Source organism: Neolamprologus brichardi, chromosome 1 (genome assembly GCF_056152115.1).
Source record: "Neolamprologus brichardi isolate AB-2024 chromosome 1, ASM5615211v1, whole genome shotgun sequence".
In the NCBI taxonomy this organism is placed as follows: domain Eukaryota; kingdom Metazoa; phylum Chordata; class Actinopteri; order Cichliformes; family Cichlidae; genus Neolamprologus; species Neolamprologus brichardi.
Genome location: NC_142104.1, coordinates 5,769,138 through 5,791,673, shown reverse-complemented (window position 1 = coordinate 5,791,673; position 22,536 = coordinate 5,769,138). Strand labels below are relative to the sequence as shown.

Here is a 22,536-nt window from a genome sequence, read left to right as displayed (position 1 = left end):
ATTTGACAATATAAGCACAGGATCTACTGATCACAGAGACCCGAACAGATTTTCTGACAAAATCAACAAAAAAGTTCGGTTTTATGAGAGCGTGAGATTAGTGACAGTGACATTATATATGACATCAGGGTTGTCATATATAATGCCAGTAACAAAGCATACAAAACTAGCTGCAAGCATACCCAGTAAGCTATAAACACACTCAATGTCAGTAAGAATAACCGAACGATGAATGTACACGCTGGTCTGAGTGGGCTGGAATGTGAGCCATAGTTTTTTGACTATGATGACATTGCTATTGGCAGGTTAATTGCTTTGAATTGTGAGCACAGCAAAAACAATAAAATTAATCTGTCACATATCATATCCATCACACTTTACATACTGATTCCTGTCTATAGTAATATGTACAAAGTTTTCTAATGCAGCGAAGGATCGTTACAGATGTTTTGGAAACGGTAATTTTAAGTTTTGCATGCGGATCAAGAGATTTAATAAAATGTTGCGTCTAAGCAGTTGTTTTTGGCTCACTATAGTGTCATAGTAACCAAAAGAAATAATAACAATAACTACACAAATGTGCCCTATCTTGAAAAAATTATAATTTAAAGAAAGTTCCTTCTTTTTAGGCTGATGGTACTCCTCTTACGTGTCTGTGTGTTCCGATCATACATCTGTCCAGCAGTGGACTCGGCGATGGCTTGCAGCTGATCTGCAGATGACATGACGATAATCTCTATAAGTATGTCCTGTAATTACAAAAAGGAGAAAGAGGTTGATAGAGGCAGAAGGATAGAAAGAGAGAGGATGCAGAGTGAGATTAAAAGATTAAGATTGAAGTGCAATTGAACTCTGGATGTGAGAAGTTAAGGTCAGGGCACGAGGACTTTAAGTGCAAATGAAAAGAGCCAAATGATGGAAGGAGAGCGCAGATCTCTTCATCTGTTTCACACATTCTACTTAACTGGTGCTGTCACAGAAAATCTGAGAGAGCACATGGGGGAGGATATACACACGGATCACTTGCAGACTCTCACTCAGCTTGAAGCGCTCAAAGAAAAACAAATGGTGAGGAGTGTGAAGTAAACTGTGACAAGGTGTCCACATCTGCACAGCTGCTTAGCTGGTAGGAAGGATGAGGGAAGGGGGCATAGAAATAGCTCACAGGAGGTGGTAGAAGGAACAGACACAACATACGGCTGCTTCCGGAGCTCTAAGTGAATACCAAGTAGGATTATTCCCCCTGGAATTGGCATTCTTGTGGTATGGGAAGCAGGGTCATGCCAGTCCAACACAAAACGCTGTGAGATTGATATCTGAGTCCACCACATTGCAATTCATCATCATCCCAGCTGACTTGACGAGTGCTGTGATTGTTGGGTTGTGAAACCAATACACTCTGTGGTCTGCTGTTGCACTCTAGGAAGCTAGACACACATTAGTTTCACAACTTAAATATGTTTGTAGCCACTGAAAGTCATTCGAAGACGATGATAAGCATTTTCCTTTCCTAAAGCCAAAAAAAGAGGATAACTGAAGTCAATAAAGGCCATCTTGAGCTATGATTTTTATTACTTAATAATTAAATTCCATATTTGTTTTGCTTTGTTTCCTTTTCATTTTAAAGCATTTTTGAAAATGAAACCCTTAATTCTGCTAACCATCTGCCACAGTAACATGTCCTTGTCTGATGTATGTTTATTAGCACCAGGAAATGCAAAGAAAAGCAAACTAATAATCTGATCACCAGTGTTGGGAAGGTTACTTTTAAAATGTATTCCATTACAGAATACAGAATACATGCCCCAAAATGTATTCTGTAACGTATTCCGTTACGTTACTCAATGAGAGTAAAGTATTCTGAATACTTTGGATTACTTAATATATTATCATGCTGTTTACAACTACATGAATGTACTATTGCTGGGATTTATTACTGTTACTGAAGGTCCGCGGCTCCAAACCGTAGTAAAGGGACCTCTGGCTAATACGGTGGGTTCTGTGTCGGGCTCGTAGCCAAAAACTAGCTTTACTTTGTTGTCTGGGTCAACTTTGCTAGCGAGAGACAGAGAGAGGCGTTGAAAGGCTGCTCCAACAGAACTTATTGTTTTTGGAGGAAAACACGAACACGGTGTACAGTCGAGTCTTAATAGCTTACTTACAACTGGGCTCGTCAGGCACTCTTCTTGGCTGCAGTGGTTATTATTATATTTACATGCTTCCAGCTCGTACTTTTCCTTTTTCTCCCTCCCTCGCTCACAGACACATAACGTGTATGGCAGTCCATTCTCCCTGCAGCACGGACTACACTGCCTTTGATGCTACATTCTTTAGAGCTATACCTGTAGCATTCTGCCTATTAGCTTAGCATAACAACAACAAAAAGGCCTCTCTCACCCAGGAAACACAGAGAGAGCGTCACCATGTAACCATGGCAACCGTAACGCTGCCACCTGGAACAACAGACAGTAGCTGTCAAACAAAACCCAAACAGTCCTGACCCGCCACAATATGAAACAGGAAAGTACCGCCGTGTAATCCATTTATTTCAACAAAGTAACTGTATTCTAAATACCACCTTTTTAAACGGTAACTGTAACGGAATACAGTTACTCATATTTTGTATTTTAAATACGTAACGGCGGTACATGTATTCCGTTACTCCCCAACACTGCTGATCACTGAAACAAATAGAAACGAAACTTTCCCAGGTGAGTTATTGGTGCAAAATATGAACAATATCATTAGGAAATATACTAGTTAAAAGATTTCAAGTTACACAACAATAATAACGTGAACATTTAGCAAGTGAAACACTCAAAACTTTACTGTTATGTTTGCCAAAAAAGACATATTCTTTGAGCTGCTTCGCCATAGCAGATTCACTCAAGGCTTGTTGGCAGTTTGGTGTTTAGAGGTTCCCAACATGTAAACTATATTTTAATGAGCAATGATTTCTCAGAAGTTATGTGGAAAAAAGAATTAGGGACTTTATGTTAGTTGAAACTTACAATACATCCTCATACGTAAACGACAAAGCAGCTATATTGCCAGTAAGACCCAAAACACTCATGAATGTTATATATTTTAGCAATGCTAACGACACTAGTAAGAAGACTAAACGTAGTATGGATGGTAATGGATGCTAAACTGCATTTGGTGGTTAAAGATGTGATGGTAGAAGGAAAATGTCTTCCGTCTGCAAAAAGCTTCACACCTGTTGTATTTGCTAGCACAGTCACAAGCCCTGCTGGTATCATCACCAGTGCGTCTGAACAGTTTGGACATGTTACATGCACTCACTAACACGTCTGTAGGAGACCCCCTGAGTAAACCCTCTGCATTGTGCTGTTAGTGTGTCAGTGCAGATAGGGCTCATGTAGAGTTTCGGTCAGTTTTCATGTCTTGTGACTAAATTGAGGCAATATTTTGCTGCTGCTGTAAGTTTGCTTTGACTACAAAGGAGTTCACAAGGCCGGTGTGTGTTCTGTCTATTAAATGGGAGCATGCAAGTCATTGAAATTATCGCTGGTATTGTTACTGATTGCAGAAAGTTGTTGATTTTGGCTTAAATAGTGGTAGGTAGGTAGGGCTGGGCGATATTACGGAAGCGTAGAGCTGCCACCCAGGCAAAAGAAAAATACAAGTGTATCACGTTATAACGTGAAACGTTTATTGTTCTAACAAGATACTTTTCACGTTTGTACAATATACTATCACGTTTGTACAATATACTATCACGTTTGTACAATATACCTTTCACGTTTGTACAATATACCTTTCACGTTTGAACAACATAATATCACGTTATTACAATATACATAATTATCACGTTCGTACAATATAAATATCACGTTCGTACAATATAATTATCACGTTCGTACAATATAATATTTATATTGTACGAACGTGATAATTATATTGTACGAACGTGATAATTATATTGTACGAACGTGATAATTATATTGTACGAACGTGATATTTATATTGTACGAACGTGATAATTATATTGTACGAACGTGATAATTATATTGTACGAACGTGATAATTATGTATATTGTAATAACGTGATATTATGTTGTTCAAACGTGAAAGGTATATTGTACAAACGTGAAAAGTATCTTGTTAGAACAATAAACGTTTCACGTTATAACGTGATACACTTGTATTTTTCTTTTGCCTGGGTGGCAGCTCTACGCTTCCGTACGATATGACCCAAAATTCATATCTCGATATTTTTTACCTGGACGGCGATATAAGATATATATCTCGATATCTTTTTTTAAAGCCATAAAGTAAGAACAAAAAGAGAGTTCTTAGTCAAAGCTGTGTCCCAGATGTCACACAGGCACTTTTATTAACATAGAGCATAGATGTACATAAAATTTACTCAAAAATAAATTATCAGCATTTATTAAATAATAATGCTCCATAAATAAAAGAAAACAATGTTGTTTAACAAAAAGCTCACAATTGTGCAGTCAAAATGTAAACTAAAAGACGCTGAGCATAGTAACAAAGACAGATTTCACAGCTGCTCTGTTCCCAACTTCTACTGCGTGACTGACAGCATTGAGTTTGAAATCCTCTTCGTAACCACGTCTCTTAACAGGTGCCATTTATGGTCCTTATACACAGTAAGTTTAGTTATTACTGAAAGTTTGAGCTTTGGGTTTAAATGATCAAAAACTAAAGCAGTGGTGGGTAGGTTTGTCTGAAACTATTGTTTCTATTGTCTCTTGGCAGACAAATGCGAACACTGTGGTTGGTTGGGTGTTTTAAACATTGTACATTTCTTAGGAAAGAAAGATCAGTGATTTGGAAAGCTTGAACAATTCAAGGACATCTAAGTCCTCTACTAAAGTGACTATAAAAACTCTGACCAGAGTTGTTTTTGTAGCTGCTGTTTCACATCACTGGTGGTTGTTTGGTGAAAGAGCAGAAGGTTGGTTTGCTTGGATAAGCACAATGTCCCTGTGTGGTTAGTGGTGGCAGTTTTTCAATGGCATTGGGTTTGGTTGGTGTCGGTAGCACGGACAAAGAAACTGTGGGTGTTAAACTGTGGCCAACCCTTATGTGGTTTTGTTGAGTCTGCAGCTTTTATCACTTTAGCAAGATACTAAAGTTTAGTATCTCAAACAATTAGGAATGTGTCACGGTGCTGTTTTTATGTATCTTTTGTATTCATTTGTGTTATAGTTTAACTCATCGAGTTGATTTCTAGGTTGCAGTTTAGTCCCTTTTGTCATCTCTCGCTGGTCCGTGCAACCACCTGTCATGTTTCATGTCTGTGTGGCTCTTGTTGTCAAGTTTGTGTCACGTCTATGTCTCGGTGTTTCCTGTTTTATTTTGGAAGAGTCTGATGTGCTTTGTTCATTGTAATTAGTGTTACTCTCCCCTGTGTTGTCATTATGTTTCATTCTAGTCAGCTGTGTCCTCATATGTCTCCACTTCCCCTGATCATGTGTGTATGTAAGTCCTCAGTCTTCCTGTGTTCGTCGCTGCGTCATCTGTGTTACATCCCTCATGTCATGTCAGGTTAAGTAGTTTCAGGATTCTTGTGCAGTTCATGTTTCTGTTAGTGATTCGTGTATTTCATTGTTTCGTCATGCACTCTGCACAAAGTCCTGTTCATAGTCATTGCCAGTCTTCCTAGTTTGTCATAGTTAAGTCAAAGTTTTCTTAGTTTTTAAGTTTTCCCAGCGTAGGTTCTAGTTTAGTTTTGCCTCTGTCCTTGCTGCTTTATGTTGCCCCTATATCAGCCATAATAAAGCCTCGCCTGAAGTTAGTTCTGTCTCCTCGCCTATGTCCGCACCTGGGTCCTCCACACACTCTCCACACGGTCTGCCACTGCTGACCGTGACAAAGTGTGATTTGACTCGTAGGTAGTAATTAAGGTTACTTGATGGCAAAAATGCAGCCTAAAGACACTTAAACCGTACAGATGTTGAGAAAGATCTTAAGTAGAAAATGTGACATCAGAACCACTTTTGCCCCAACTAAAATTAAATTGAAGTATTGATTTTAAAACACTGACTTACGGATACATTTTTCTGACATTGGGTAGCTGCTTCCCCCATCTTGCAATAGCTGACTTTATGCATTGGACAGTTAACAATCAGAAGGTTATTTTTAAAGTTAGTGGAAGCGTCCCAGAACTGTTTAATGTGGATTGAACCCAGGAGGTGCTTGGCGTTGAATGGTTGATGGTTGATTCCTTTCGACTTTAGAAAATACACCCAAAGAAAATACACCTGTCAAAATCCATTATCACAGATGCTCATAGACTCTGATGTTTCTCAAGAATCACAGGTGGACTTAATACATTTCGCCAAATGGGCTGAGGAGTAATAGTTACCCAACCTGGACTAAACCGTGGTTGGATGCAAAAGAGACAAAGCTATGCTGAATACAATCCAGTGCAGTGTTTTGAAATGGTTTAAAATAACACACTAGGAGCTGACTATGTAAATGCATGTCAAGCAAAACTTTTCACCACAGCAGGGAATTCTCATGGGGTTGTTTTAATGATAGCCTGATGCTTCTCCTGTAATGGGCATGTCTGCATTCATTCATCCATTAGTCTCTGCCTGACTTGAATGTTCAAATAAATCTCTTGTGCAGAAAAGGTACCTCAGAATCACTGGGCTGTGTAAAGGATGTGGTTAAAAAAAGAGACGCATCACAAAAGAAAATGGAAATTGTCCCTTGCATGAGCATTATATGATCCAAATAAAAGTGCTCATTCAGTTCAGAGTAGAAATGGAATAAAGCATTTTGTAGGGTTTCTAGAATCTTCTCATTAGTAGGTAGTCTGTCAAATGGGTGAAATTTGCTTTGGTTTAGAATGCACAAGACATAATACATGGATTACTGGAGGTCTAATAATCAGTCGACATTTGAGGGAATACGTGGGTTAGGTGCTGAAAAGACATGTAGATGAACCGGTGCTAAATATTTGCCTTACTTAGCTTCTTAAATATTTAGTGTTCCTTTCTGTTTAGTATGCAGTAATGCTATATTCTCTACATTAAGCTACAAAGGGCGGCTTAGAGCTTTGAGGAAGGATCTAAAGGTTGCTAGTGTCACTCCCTTGAGCAGCTGGGAAAACTCAGCTGTAGCCTGGTGGATGACTTCCAGTTTGATAAATAAAGGTTCAAATATAAACTTTCTCTACATAGCTGTCACCTTTTTTGACTGATTGTTTCTTGTCTGATAGATCCTTCTGCAGGGAAAGAACCCGGGTGTGGTATGGGAGTACACTTTGCCTCGCACTGAGAGGAAGCCTGATTACAGCTGGGGTGTGGTGCGCTCGGATTGCTCTGCTCCCTGTGCCGGAGGTGAGGCGGTTTTTATTTGTGTGTCCATCTGTTGATGCCTGGATAAAACTAGAAGAGTTCTGTACACAGGATAAGTAAATTAAATTAACATTTGCCAAAATCCACCACTGAACTGCAACAGTCAAATCAAGCTAACGTTACTTTAATTGACAATGTAGCAGCAAAGACTTCGAACTTGGAATTGATGGAATTGATCATCAATTAAAAAGCAAATAAACTAAGAAGACTTCGTTTAACATCTCAATTTAAATCAAAATCCCCAGCGTTTTAAAATCTGCTCAGGATTTGGAATCAATGCATCAAATTAGCCCCTGATGAAAAGCCTGAACGGCATAGCAACACAATCTAAGTTGCTTACAATAAGAGAGAGGCAGAAATATGTGCAGATGTACTAAAAGTGATGAGGAAAAGTTGTGTGTGTGTGTTTATAGGTCTGATTTTTCTGTGTGTGGCTGTGTTTTTGTGTTGTGCATAATACCCTGATGAACAGTGTTCCAGGAAATGTGCTAAGGTTAATGAAAAGCACCTTTGTCAGACTTTCTCCTCACGGAGAAAGACTTACAGCTACTATCCAGCTTACTTGTTAGTGAATAGCTGTTGTGTTTACGGTACATGTAGTTTCATTTGCCATGCCTCTAGGTGCTGCGACAGCTGGCAGACCCATAGACATATTCTTTGTGTTGATTCATGACAGTTAGAAAATTCAAATTTGACTTTAAATGCATCCACGTTGCAGGAATGAAAAATAAAGATCCTTAATTACCTGAAAGAAACACATTATGATTTCTCTGCTTCTCTCTCCCTGTCTCTCCATCAGGTCGTATCTCAACCAAGGCTATCTGTTTGCAGGACCAGAAGGCTCAGGTCAACTCCAGCATGTGTAATCCCCACACCAGGCCTGCACTGGGCTCCCATCTCTGCAATACACAGCCTTGCCCTGCATAGTAAGCACTGCTGTGTGTGTGGGTCAAAGAATTTCTATGTGTACAGTTGGCTGTGGGATATGTGGCATGTGTCTTTATGCTGCCAAATTTTCAGGAACCTAGGGCGCTGTTTTTTTTTTTTTTATATAGGTGCGCACGCACACACACACACACACACAAATACTGTGGTTGAGCTGTCTAGAGGTTGCCTGTGGTCTATTTGCTGTGGCTAGCCAGCACTCCGCTCAGCCTGTGTTCTTCTTGTCACTCTATCCTCGTCTTTTCTCGGCCCACTTTTGTTTTTTTTGTGAGAAAACACATGAAAGCCCACTGCATCTTGTGCTCTTTTGGATAAGTCTTTGTTGCCTTGAAGTGTTTTCTCCAGCTGTGTCTCCATGTGAGTGTCAAGTGTTGGTAACTGATCTCTTGTCTACACGTATGCCCTGATGATTTTCATTCTTTCATTTAGACCATTTAGTTTGAACGGTCTTTTAACCTGTTAATGATCCTGAGACCTAAAAATGCAGAATATGAGAAAAAAAATGCTACATTGTTTTTGATCACTAGAAAGAAACTTTCCGAGCTCATGCTTCACCTGAGCTGAATCTACCGCTGAAGTCACAGAGGTCATGTCCATATTTCTGTCAGTGTTTGTAGTGAAATGACAAAAAGAGAGGGCTTCAATGTGGAAATGTAGTTAAAAACAACCAATATCTTAGAATGCAAACTCTTTCGATTTTTAATATGGATTGTGACATTTTAGGCTAAATATCAAATTATGCAAATGCAAAAAAAGAAACAAATTTAAGGCAATAATTTAACTGAAAAGGAAACACTGGGGTTGAGATGAAAAAATAAAGAAAAGCAAGGCTAAAGAGCAGGAAGAAGACATCAAAGCTGGCTCTGAACGATTGCTGATTTCTCTGCATACCCTCTCATATACACTCAGCTCAAAGCTTCCTGCATTTCTCAGTAGCAAAACCACGGCTGTGTTTTATCTCCTTGGTCTAGACACTGAGCCTAATGGCATGCATTTTTAAAGGAGACAGTGCATTTTGGGACCAATGCAGCAAGCAAAGGAGGAAAACAGGAGATAGTTCAGTGGAGTAACAAGTTGAAACAGCGCTGAATAAATGGCCCCTCTTCTACAGTATGTAGGGCTTTGGCTCGGGGAAATGGAGCTAGCTTGATTTACAGCATTGCTCCAAAGAACAGGCAAGGAACTGTGTCTTGGGTTCAGAGAGAGTACTCACTCATGCACATGCAAACACACACACAGAGAAAAGCAACATGCCAACATAGAAAGGCAGCATGCATTCTTATAGCTCCTTTTCCAAATGCATAATGCTGGAATCATGTATTTCTGGTCCAAACCGTGCTTTAAAAGTAGAAATATAAGCTGCTTCTCTGATCTTAACGATGTTGTTATTTTGTTCACTATTAGCCATGCTACAACAAGTCCAGACTGAACTTTCTCCTGTGTCAGGAGTTGAATAAGCCAGACAGCTATCAGTTACACCTCCAGCGTACAGCCTCTGTTTCTCACTAAGTTTCCCACCACCCGAGAGGACATTTCCTGCTCCTAATCTTGGGCATGGCATTTCTGCTATCTCGGTGAAAGCTATTAAACAGCCTCGTTGCGTGTCCCATCCGCCTCTTTTTGCTTAGCGCAGAAAACGGTATAAATGATTAAAGTCCATGCAGGGAAATAAATAAGCTTGACACCCATGGATTCTATTCTCTACAGTAGCTGACAGTTTTCCTCAGATGGTTGTGAGTACGGGCCAATTTATGGATGCTACACAGGAAGCAAGTTGAGTTGAGTGAGCAGCATGAAAGCTTTAATGACTGCATTAAGACCTCCAGGATGTATGGGCACGCATTCAAGAGCCCAGCAGAGAAAAGAAAAATTGACAATGAAGTGGATGCATGTGTACTATGTGAGTGAACATCAGTGTTTGGGTGAGTGTGTGTGTGTGTGTCTGGAAGGAGGGGTAATGTGAAAGTGCCTGTTTATCTCTGTGACATGTATCTCGGGCGCTGACAGGCCTATCCATGTTTTATTGTGCAGAGATGGAAGGATTCCCATGGGGCCAGGCCAGTCTAGCCATGCAGAGCCAGTCAACCCCCACCCCAAGCCCAACGCTCACAGCCTCACATAAAATACACACACAGCCTCACCCGTTCGCTCTTATCTTCTCCCTTTCTTTTGCTTTAGACCTGTTCTCTCTCCACTTTGCGGGGATGCTGGACTGTGATGTTGCAGCAGGTTCCCATAACACGGGGACTAAAGGAGAATTTTAATAAGTCAGTTCAAACATTTGGGCTAGCTCGAAGTTAGGAAGAGAATCCTCCTTTAAAGATATTTAACTCAGCATGAACATCAGTTTTGTAAGTGCCAACAAATCAGATCAAACGATCTATGCACCAGGCATATTTACCACTTTTTTAGGATCTATACTGCAAAGTTAAGAGTAAAAGAACTTCATCATGAAAAGAGCACCTTTATCTTATTGCTCTTTTCAACTTGCAACAGCTTCTAGAGCTCACTGGATGTTTGTGAAGAGACAAAGGACACAGTAAATGCATTTGCTAAAGGACTGGACATGTGTGGGAAATCCAAACCAGACAAGCAGCTTGTTAAAGAAGGTTGGATTGTGGTATATAATTATGCTTAGGATCTTAAGAAAACCACACGCCTCCAATATTAGAATAGTTCCATTCACTGGTGGTACCTGGTCTGCAGCCATGCAAGTACCAGAAAATATACAGTCGAGCTTTTCAGAACCTCCTTTGCAGCAATGTGCTGTTCCTACCTCAGGTAATGAAACATTTTAGAGATACAAATTACAGCTAGGTCAGTGGTGGTTTGCAGTGAAGCGGAGTAGCTCTTCAGCCACTTTCCCCCAATGATATATTGTTATTTATAAGCCAGGAAAAACAGCAGGGGAAAAAGCAAAACAGTCCACAAGCCAAAGAATCCCAAACCATTCCTTTTGGGTCCCACTGGTTGACATCTATCCCATTTCCAAATTGTAGTTTAGTCCCACAGCTTCATTTGCCTGTGGCATTTGAACAAAAATGAAAGCATTTTTCTTCCCCTGAAGCAGGTCGGTGGTATGGAGGAATGGTCTCTGTGGTAGCGTGTCCTCTCAGAACTGGACAGCGCCATCTGCCCATCCCTCCATCTCCCTCTTCTAAGCCTGTGGTTGTCAGACCACTCATTTGGTGAAATCTCCCCCTGCAGCCCTGATGCCAAGACAGAAACTATTTTAGACATAACAGGAGGCTTTTCATCAGTGGTGAAGCAGGATTTCAAAAGGACAAAGAGCGAAGAGATTAGAAGTAAGAAGATGAGGGCAGAGTGAACAGGTGAAAGAGAAATAAATGAGCCGAACAAACCAAAGGAGAAGAAAAAGTGTTGCATGTTGTGGTTGGCCTTGAGGAACTTGAAAAAGCTGTCATGAAGAGTCAGCTATAGAAATGGTTTTCATGTTTAGTTTCATATACAATGATAAATATGGAGATTGATCGAACTGCAGAGACATGATGATATATTCTGTATATTCTGTCTTTCCTTTTATTACTGATAACCAGCTTTGAGCCAAGAATCTAACTTAATGAATTCATTTTTTTTATTTAACCAGGGTAGAAAGGGCTGTTTTACGAAGCGCAACAATAAGAACTTTTCAGAGGTGTTTGGTGCGATGACAGCTTTTATTTCAGTGGGTAATTGAGGTTTATTGGTCCTAAAATAAACACAACAAATCAGGGATGTCCTGATTAGTAGCTCAGTCTTATGGTTAGGGATGGGTATCGTTTAGGTTTTATCCGATACCGGTGCCAAACCGGTACTTTTGAAACGGTGCCGGTGCTTAAAGAATGGAGAACCTAAACTTTGTCCAAAAACCTCTCATGTTTAGCTGTTTTCCACTTTTTCTTTGGTCATTTTAGCCTTTTTGGCCAGGGTGAAGGGAGTATCTGCCATCAGACAAGGAGACAGCTGCATGTAACTACGACGGTGTTTGCTAGTTCACCTTACATGCATTAATGTAATAACATGGTTAGCCTACTCAACGTAAATTACACACGAACAACATTAAGCTACTCACGCAGAGAAGAACGGCTGCTGCTGCATCATCATCCTCATCATTTCTGCTACACTGGCAGGGCTACGGCTACACCCGCAGTAGATGTACTCGGTGTGAGGTCTCGCAGCAAGCTATCAAATACGGCGCATTTCTCGGCTTTTAAAAAAAACGCTATGCGTTGCCAGGTGTTTCATCAGATTTGAGGTGTTACCTCCTTTGACAGTATCACAGTATCAGCTTAAAGCACTTGTTGCAGCTGCTGAGTTTGCATATTTTGCTGTGAAGTACAGCCAGACGTTTGACTGCTTCGCCGTGGGCATTTTTAATCTGTAGTTCTGCTCTAAAAGAACGTACGTACCTGGACCTGCCTACTATCCTCGGAAACGTAAAATGATTGGCTAGAATCTAAAGTGTATCACAGCTCAGGAAAAAAAAAAAGCACCGAAATGTGCGCTGCTTTTCGGTCTGGTTACTACCGTTTATGTCAGAACCGGTGCCATCATGGCACCGGATACCGGTACCCATCCCTACTTATGGTTGTTTTGAGTTTGGCTTGATGTATAATTTACAATTTTATTAAAGCACTTTAGTCTTTGTATCTGTGCATCTATGCAATCCTGGTTCTGCTGGAGGCCTCTTCCTGCTAAAAGGAAGTTTTCTTTCCCACTCATGCACTTGGGAAAAGTACAGAGTGGGATTGTCAGTTTCTATGATGTTGTAAGGTCTTAAACTTGGAATATACAGCTCTGTGAGACAACTGTGCTGAATGGCACTAAAGTAAGATGCGATTAAATAAAACTCAATTTCTGTATTTGAGCAGTGACTGAGGCAAACCTTCCATGTTTTCTTAAATCTCCTCTGCTCTCTTGGCACAGTTGGACACCAGGAGACTGGGGTGCTTGCAGTCGGTCATGTGGTGGCGGTCAACAAACCAGGACACTGCGCTGCATGAGGAAGGTAACCTACCAACGGGAGGAGGTGGTGGCGCACTCCTTCTGCCCTGTAATCTCTCCGGCCCAAATCCAGCCCTGCCACACCCAGTCCTGCCCGCCAGAATGGAGCAGCGGATCTTGGTCACAGGTGGGTTTGTAGCAACATTTCCAAAACCACAAGAGCAGCGTAGCTTTTTAATTTTGACGTAACAAGTCAGTCCACGTTGACCTAGGATGAATCGCTGTGAAGTTTTGCGCTGACATTTACGATCCCTGCAAGTCAAATCCTAATGACTTTGGGGGCCCTCTGCCTTTTCCTTTATTACCACATGAGGTTTATATTCATGGTTTAAGGAAAATATTTTGGCAACTACTAAATGGATGTCCGTGACACTAGTTACTGTTATTCATGTTCCCCATAGGGTAGTCTGCAATAACTCTGCTGACCCTTCACCTAACAGTCAATCTAGTGCCATTAACAAACTCAATATTAACACTTAGCAAATGTCCGTACGCAAACATGTTAAACTCAAGAATTAAACTGTTGTGCTCTCTATGGCATTACATGGATCACATTTAGAACACAGTAGCACTGCACAGCTTCAGAAAGCTCTTAGCAAAATATTGAACACTTATTTCTACACATTCACATTTTCAGGGAATTATACCAAGACGATCTGACATTTTATTTACTCCTGTGCATTTCCCACCATGAGAAAGGCTTTAGGTATTGTTTTTTACATTTTGGTTAAAAAATGAGTTTATTGTCAATACCCAATCTCTGCCTACTCTATTGTTAAGTCATTATTTTTTACTACCAGGGTTAGAGGTTATGAGGAATATCTGTCATAGCTAATTTATTTTCCTTAAGTGCAAGTAAAGCATCACACACTGGTGTGTCTCTGCATGACAGAACCCTGTCTGTGTCTGGGAAGGTACATATTCACTCATACACTGAGTTTCCTTTTCAAGCTGTCAGTTGTTTCACTCAAGCTCAAACAAATGCTCTGCTGCCCTCTGTTGGATTTTTTTGCCTTTATTTAGATCGGTGGGTCCCATTAAGATTATCTTCCTATTTATAGGAAGTTCTGGATTTGTGGAACACAGCACGAGATAAATTACACAGTGTAATAATCTTTACTAGTAAAGAAAGATCACTTGTCGGGAATATTAAAGTTTTAAAAAAATTCAGATTAAAACAAATTCTTACCCTTTTCTATATTTCACCTCCTGTCAAAATTAAATCCTTTGTGTTGTTTGAGATATCTATTTAAGAACTAACTGTATCCATCTAGTAACATAGCACATCCTTAAATAATGATACAGCTACATAATGCATAGCTGGCTGGAGGACTCATGCTTAATGTTGAACACCTCAAAAACTGTCTGTATGTATTTTTCAAAACGCCCCTTAAACTTGAAGCAGTCAAACATATTCCTGGATGGAGTAGAGCTTGAATTAGCTCCAGAATTTAAATATCTTGGGGTCATTCTAGACCCAACATTATCCTTCAAGAGTCACATAAATAAAGTGTCCCAGGTACTTAAATTTAATAATCGAAATTTTAATCATATACGTAATAATTTAAATATGAATGTTGCAAAAACTTATTTTTACTCAATGATCATCTCTCATATGGATTATTGTTTGACGTCCTGGTCACTTGCTTGTCCAACAACACTTAAAACTATTGAAAACATTTATAAAAGAAGTTTAAAACTACAACCGACTTCCCACCACCACTGTCATGTGTTAAAAAAACATAAATTACTGAACTTCAATAACTTAGTGAAACTTAAAAGAGTGTGTTTAATATATAAAGTCTTACACTCCCTTGCTCCACCACCACTAAAGCAGTTCATTAGGCATAAAGAAAGCTCAGACAGGACCACTCGAGCTACAATCCGAGGAGACTTGTTTATACCCCACAGACGGACAGCATTTGGGGAGAACGTCCTCTCTGTTAAGGGTGGCCATCTGTGGAACAGTCTTCCTCAACCCATTAGAGAATGCTCGACATTCAATTTGTTTAAAGCAAAGGTTAAAAACTGGTTATGGACAAATCAAGTGTGTGATCATGTATGAGTTGTATAGTTTTAATGTTTTATTTGGGAACAGAATGGTGTGTATGTGTAAGTTTGGTGATGGAGTTTTTATTATGAATGAATGATGATTTTTTTATGAATTATTGTCTATTTTTTTATGTTTAAGGACAACAGATGGAAATTAGCCTTTGGCTATAATCTGGCATGATTACATTCATGTAATTTTTTTTTTACATTTATGTTCATTAACATGCACTGTCCTAAATAAATAAAATAAAATTAATAAGGTGGAGTCAAATAACCGTTGAACTCTTTTATAAGCAATAAGTAGTTATTCGCTGCACAGAGCTGTGTTTTGTTTCTTTGCAAAGCATGTTCTTGATTACATTGTTTAATGATCTGGCTAGTTGATGGATTTGGCTGGTTCCTCTTTATCTACAGTGCATCACATAATAGACTGAGCCTTTCAGTGCTCATATCCCTGTATACAATATTAATAGCCTGGCAGCGCATCTGATACTTTGTAAACTGTTCCAGGTTGTTTAGCTGATGTGACCTATGCAGTCCGGACATTCAGCCATCATTCTTCGGGACACTCAAATTGTGTGTTTGCACTATTTTGTAACAGCAGCCTGAGTTCAGTTTGCGGTCAGGCAGAGACGAGGCCAGCGTCCCTGAAAAGATCAATCGGAGCTTTTAGTGACAAGAGGACAACTGGGATGTGTGTAGTCGTGAGCGTAGATGCTCAGATGTGTGTGTCTGTTCTCTAATAAATTAATGCGGTGTGTTCAGATAAACTGCCCTGATGGCTGTGCTCCTCAGTCCCGGTGGGGCAGTTCGACTCTGCTGTCCATCTCTCTGCAGTTCACACGGAGTTTACAGAACCAGTGTCTGCTGTTAGTGAGGACTTTGATGAGTCGGGGTCACATTCATCCCAGAGTTATTGGTTTATTGTGTTTAATGACAGGCCATAATGTGCTGCCATCAAACCAGTGACCTTCTGTTTGCTTATCCACCATGTGGTGAATTAGGAATGCATTAACGGTGTCTGTGCCAAGGATTTAACTGCTGTTAATAGGGCCTAATGTTTAAATGTGATGGAAGCTGAAGGTTAAACCAATCATAAGACTATAAGTTACAGTGTATGTGCGTGCAAGTAATCTGTGTATGGCCATTAAACCGTTGCTTAGTGAATCATTAATATCCCAAGGATCATCTATAGTTTCGACTTTTGCTCCACAATGACTTTTACTTCCTACTTGTCCGTGCTCAGTGCTCCAAGACCTGCGGCCGTGGCCTGAGGAAGCGGACCGTGTTTTGCCGCAGCACCGATCCAGGGGCCAAAGCTGTGGTGGTGCCCGACAGCATGTGCAGACAGCACCACAGACCCAAAGCCCAAGAGACCTGCGTCCTGCGGCGTTGCCCTAAGAACGAGAGGCTTCAGTGGATCCCCACTCCTTGGGGAGAGGTAAGAAAAAAGGACTTATGAAACTCGAGAAAAATGGAAGTGAACTGAATTTTGAGTTCAGATCCGCAGTGAGGCATCTATTTGTGGGTCAGTTTGTTGCTTATTGGTGTGTCTGTCTCAGTACAGTGCGACAGATGAAAAAGTAGTGTCCCGAAACTATATAAAACATCAGGAATAAATATTCTTTTTTTGATGTTGGACCCTCAGAATAAAGAATACAAAGCCCTCTTTCTAGCTTGCCCATTTTTCAAAAACACTTAACAATCATACAGGGAGAAATCTATCATAGAACAGAGAAAGCAGTTTCACAGCCAGCAGCCTCAATAGACCAGAATGAAATGCAACATGTTTCATCTGGAACTATCATTACTCCTCTGCTACATTTCCCCGCACTGCGCTTGTTGAAAATAATACTGGCACAAACAAATTGAACTGGGAGTAGAGGAGGCAGGTTGGGGACAATAAGTAACTCTATATATTTTACAAAACTGAACATCTAACTTTTTCTGACCCGTGGAAGATGCATTTGTGCAAAGAAACTATCAACAACCAAAATCAGGGAATTTAAACTAACCGTAGTGTTTATAATTCATTTCATTTCACACATTATCAATACATACTACCAGTGCACAAATTACAGTAGGTGACCTAATTAATATTTTACGACCTGCTGTGGTGAGCGCAGCTAAAGGAAGATGTTTGAATATTGAGAGATGAAGAAAACAATACAATAATTTAGGGATGCTGGTATCAGGTACCCGGGCCGATACTGTAAAATGTGTGTGTACTCATACTCGTAAAAGTTAACCGATACCATGAACCGATACCAACTTATTTCATTAATCAGAGGGTGGCATGTCATTTCTGTTGTAGTTTTTTAGATTGGCCACTAGGGGGGCAATTATTATTTTATTTATTATTTATTTTATAATTTTTTATATTTTATTATTTATTTAATAATAATTATTTTGTTTGTTTGTTTACAATATGGACACTCTGCAATAATTTAAAAGTTTATTTTATTCGCAAACCTAATTTGTATTTATTTTATTCCAAACAGAAGTGTTTATTTATTATTCTGAAAGCTCGAGACAATAGTTCAGTGATATTTTGTAAAATTACAATGTGGAGACTCTGCAATAATTTAACAGAAGTGCTTATTTTTCACTTGAAATTTTTTTGTGGTCATTTTTATTAAGATTTTATTTTTTATCGGCAGGGAATATAATAAACCCTGTCTTCCAATTAATTGTATTTGTGTGTTTGTGTGTGTGTGTGTGTGTGTGTGTGTGTGTGTGTGTGTGTGTGCGGTAGAAGTATCGTTTTTTGTACTCTGTATTGGCAAGTACTCAGATCCAAGTATCGGTATCGTATCGGTTTGAAAAAATTGGTATCGTTGCATCCCTACAATAATTATCTACCCCTGAAGCCCTTTTTTGCATTCTTTTTACAAATAGCAACGTTAACTTAATAATTGCGGTAAAAAAAACAAAAAACATCTGTGAAAAATCTTGGCTGTGTTCGTGAGATACTCGAGCCTCTTGCACTTCACTCTGCTTCTCTGTGGCTGTGTGTGAGGGAGCTGCTTGGGTCCTGCTCACAGCCAAATAAGCTGAGAGTGAAAGAGAGAGAAAGTGAGTGAGCGCAAAAGGACAGAAGCAGTGTGACCACAAATGACAGCAAAACGAGTCTCATTTTTCAAAACCAAAAAACTTCAAGCTCCTCTTTTGTGCACATATTCTTCTCATCTATCTCCAACCTCTTTTTCATCCTCCCTGTCGCTCTTCAAGCCTTCAGTGTACTGAACCTTGTAGGCCCTGAACCTTTTCTAGCCATTAACAGGGCGTCTGCCTGGCATGTTCAAATTGCCCACCGTAGCCTTAGGTAGTGCAGTTTTGGAAATGTATAACATGTATAGTCAGAAATGTTATAGATTGTTTCTGCTCGACGAAACTTTGTGTGCCGTGACTTTTTTTTGCCCCGTTGAAAGTACTTAGTTGTTAGTAAATATTTGTTTTGCTATACACTTGGAGCCGTGAGTGTGAATGATAGGTGGTTAATGGGGTCCCATGCTTCTGAAATGGATAATGATTAGCAGCGGTTGCTACTTTGTGACAGATCAAATGTGTTGGCTCACTCGATACTAATACTGAGAAATTTCACCCAGGTGAATCTGTGGAAGTCAGTTCAGAAAGGATGTTTTTTCTGCATTTGTGTCAAAGATGGGCATATTTTTACCTGTTGTAGCAGAAAGCCGGGCTGATAAAACACACAGGTGACACAAACTGTCTGCTCATCATATATAATGACTGAAAAATACACAGTAAAGCACATCAGGGTTTCCTTTTTTTTTTTTTTGCTCCTTAACTACAACAGTAAATGAGCTTGCGGTGTCTGTAACTACAGGAACCATCCCATCACTTACAACCACTCACAGAGTTCATTTTCTAAAGCTGTCCCTCCTGCTTGCACTCTGTTTCAGTGCTCCAGGTCTTGTGGCTCAGGCATCCAGAAACGAGAGCTTCACTGTGGGGAGAGAGACTCACAGGGAGGGTATGTGCCTTCAACTACACACTAAGACATCCCTCATACTTTAATAGATCTGCACAGATACTTGAGACCCCACTGTGCCATCTGTTTACTATCATCTGAGTCAGAATTTCAATGTTTTTCAAATGAGAAGCTCTGTAGGAATAGTCATTTTGAGCAGATAGCCTGTCCTCTCGTTGCACAGGTATGTGGCGTTCACTATACGGAGGTGCAGGAATATAGCCAAACCTTTGGTGGATCTTCAGCAAGGATGCAACCGAGGTCCATGCCCAGAGCTCCCTCGGGTCGTCCCTGGAAGAACGACCTCAAGCGTAGTGGTCTTAGGCTGGTACGCCTCTCCCTGGCAGCAGGTAGATTTTCTTAAATGCTACCTACATCAAAAGATTTTTAAGGATACATGTGTGTTCAAGCTGAAAAGCTCACAGTTTGAAGATTTTGTACCTTATATGACACAGTATGATTACAGCTTTGATGTGTTAAAGTTACACTGCTAAAAAGATAAAAAGGGACACTTCATATCCATTTGTTAAACATCGTGTTAGGAAATGTTATTTTATCTACCATTAAAGTTTATTCAGAATGACCCATGTTGCACTACTGCCTCTATGGGTCAGCTCACATCAGCAACACATCCTGAGCCCTCGACTGTCACGCAGAGTTGGTCTTAGGTCAGTTTTCGCTTAAATTGGACTAAACACGGACTGCCATTGTAGGACTCTGATTGGTTATGTCACGAGGCATGTGATACTGATGTAAAAACTATAAGAACTGCTCGATACCTGATTTAGTTCTTTTTGAACTATTCTGTCACAGTACTTGTCACAGTAAAGATTTATAAGTTGCACACATTATAAGTGACAGATGATTGACTAGAGCAGCCTTTCATTGTTAACAGTACCGAGCATGTTCACTCCTTGCCATGCAAATCACTGATATCAAATGGTGCTGCCTTGGCAGTAGAGGTGGGAATCACCATACATCCCACGATACGATATTATCACAATACTTAACGCACGATACGATATTATTGCAATTTTTTAAAATATTTTGCGATATTCAGATTCTGTACATAAAGGTAAACTTTATCAATATTCATTTTATCTAATATCAAAGTCTCGCACTCAGTCTTTCTCTCATTTCAGTTTTATTGTTGACAAACTGAACGGTTTGTATTACAGTCTAGTCCAACTTAACTGAATCAACCATCTGGTACAATTATAGCTATTCTGAACTATGCAGTTTATGAAAACTATGCAGCCCCTTCAGCAACTGAAGAATTTGAAAGTAAATTAAAACAAAATATAATTTTACATTAAATAAAAAAGTTTTAAACTTAATTAAAATAAAACATGTCTTAAATTAAAATAAGTAAACTGTCATGTTTATTGCTGCCATAAAAAAAAGTTAAACACATTTGGACAGTGAAGGAATGTCAGGATTCTTGCTCAGAAAAAGGATCAACATGCTCTGAAGTCAGAGCACAAAAACCTTTTTGTAACAAAATATCAATTTCTGCTGTCCCTGTATCGATACATTATTAGCAAACAAAATATCACCATACTACACAGTATCGATTTTTTCCCCCACCCCTACTTGGCAGTAGGTATACTGAAATGGCTTAGTGGGCTTCAGATTGAACTTGTGTCCACTCTAATATGAATGGTTTGGACACACCACTCTAGACTCGGGTGATGTGTACACCAGCTCACTGTCTCTGAATTGACATGTTTTCGCTTTTGTTTAAGAGACTCTCTTCAGTCTGAGTCTTTTGCATAAATCATTAATTGTTACTAATTGTCATAATACCACATTCAAGTGTCCCCCCCACCAGAAAGCTAAGTGGCAGACTATACAGTGTAGGTGATGTAAGTTTACAGATGTAGCAGAGGTCTGAAGTGGATTTGTGGATATGTGGGATAGGCCAAAAGATGTAGAGTCTTTTTTGGGGTACGGTTGTGTCGACTATGTGTTACATCATCTATTATGCAAAACGTCTTAAGGGCAACCTCTTATAGTGCAGGTCTTATTCTGCTTGATCTCAAGCTTGTGATCCTTGTATGATTTCACCAGAGAAGATATCTCTTGACACCCGCTGCAGGGCAGGTACACGGTGTTAGGGTTGTTTGTTTTCTTCATCTGTTCTTTGTCTCTGCGTAGAGTTTTCCTCCATTCTTTCCCCTCCCTCCCCTTATCCCTTTATTACAGCTGCTTTTCCTGTCTCAAACTTTTTCCCCTCTTATTTGTATGACTGTGCCTCCTCTTGTATCTCTTCTTCTCATTTGTTTCTTTTCTTTTTTGGCTCACTGCCTCTTCTCTCCTGCCTTTGTCTCAGTGCTCTGTGTCCTGTGGCGGAGGAGTCCAGACTCGATCCATCCAATGTCTTCGACAAGGTCGCCCCGCAGCTGGCTGCCTGCCACACCAGAGGCCTGTCACTTCTAGGGCATGCAACACACAGTTCTGCCCGGCTGCTCCCCTGGCTCCCGCACATCGCTCTAGCAGCCGGGTCACAGCTGCTGGACCAGCACTGAAAGGTATATTTCTCCGAGGAAGCAAAGAACAAATTTATTCAGCATCTTTAAATGATGACCATATAATTACAGACATGGAGATTTACTATTGAGATTTCATTCAAAGACTAGCAGCCCAAGAGTTTGCAAGAGTTAGCGTCATACTGTATCAAAGTAATATGGCAAACCAATTAGTTAGCATTAGGACTGCCACAAACGATTATTTTGATAGTCGACTAGTCACCGATTATTTTTGCGATTAGTCGACTAATCAGATCATGCATCCATTGGACGTAAAACATACAGCTTATTGCACCAGCAGCATCTGCTCTTATATAACTATCATTAGCTTACAGCTTTAAGTGTTTAAGGTATGTGCTAACTAAAAATAAAGACAAGATGAGAGTTTATTAAATTTTAATGACATTTGCAGATTGTTTCAATGGAGTTTAATCTGCTTGACGTTTATTCAGCTGTGTAAAAACTAACTTTAATCTCAGCCAAACCGATTTAATCAGGAACCAATAAAATACTAAAAAAAAGGCAAACAATAACATTTTTAAGTTATCTAAGTGACTTATATATCTTGTTTAACCTGAGTAGCGAAAGACGGCGGTGGGTTTGAAAACGATTTGCCAGGAGTCCGGTGTTCTCACGGCTCTAGTTAGCCTAGCCCCCA

At 39.9% G+C, this 22,536-nt stretch overlaps 1 protein-coding gene across 2 annotated transcripts in view; it reads left to right on the top strand.

Annotated features, from left to right (window-relative positions):
* The window catches only part of adamts18 (ADAM metallopeptidase with thrombospondin type 1 motif, 18), a 62,217-nt gene that overhangs the window by 37,754 nt on the left and 1,927 nt on the right, over positions 1 to 22,536 (top strand). For both annotated transcript variants that reach the window (XM_087843315.1, XM_087843344.1), the window contains 7 exons: positions 7,220 to 7,340; positions 8,158 to 8,284; positions 13,230 to 13,434; positions 16,606 to 16,800; positions 19,283 to 19,353; positions 19,535 to 19,700; positions 21,683 to 21,881. In XM_087843315.1, coding sequence (XP_087699441.1) covers positions 7,220 to 7,340; positions 8,158 to 8,284; positions 13,230 to 13,434; positions 16,606 to 16,800; positions 19,283 to 19,353; positions 19,535 to 19,700; positions 21,683 to 21,881 — 1,084 coding nt within the window. The remainder of the gene's footprint in view (positions 1 to 7,219; positions 7,341 to 8,157; positions 8,285 to 13,229; positions 13,435 to 16,605; positions 16,801 to 19,282; positions 19,354 to 19,534; positions 19,701 to 21,682; positions 21,882 to 22,536) is intronic.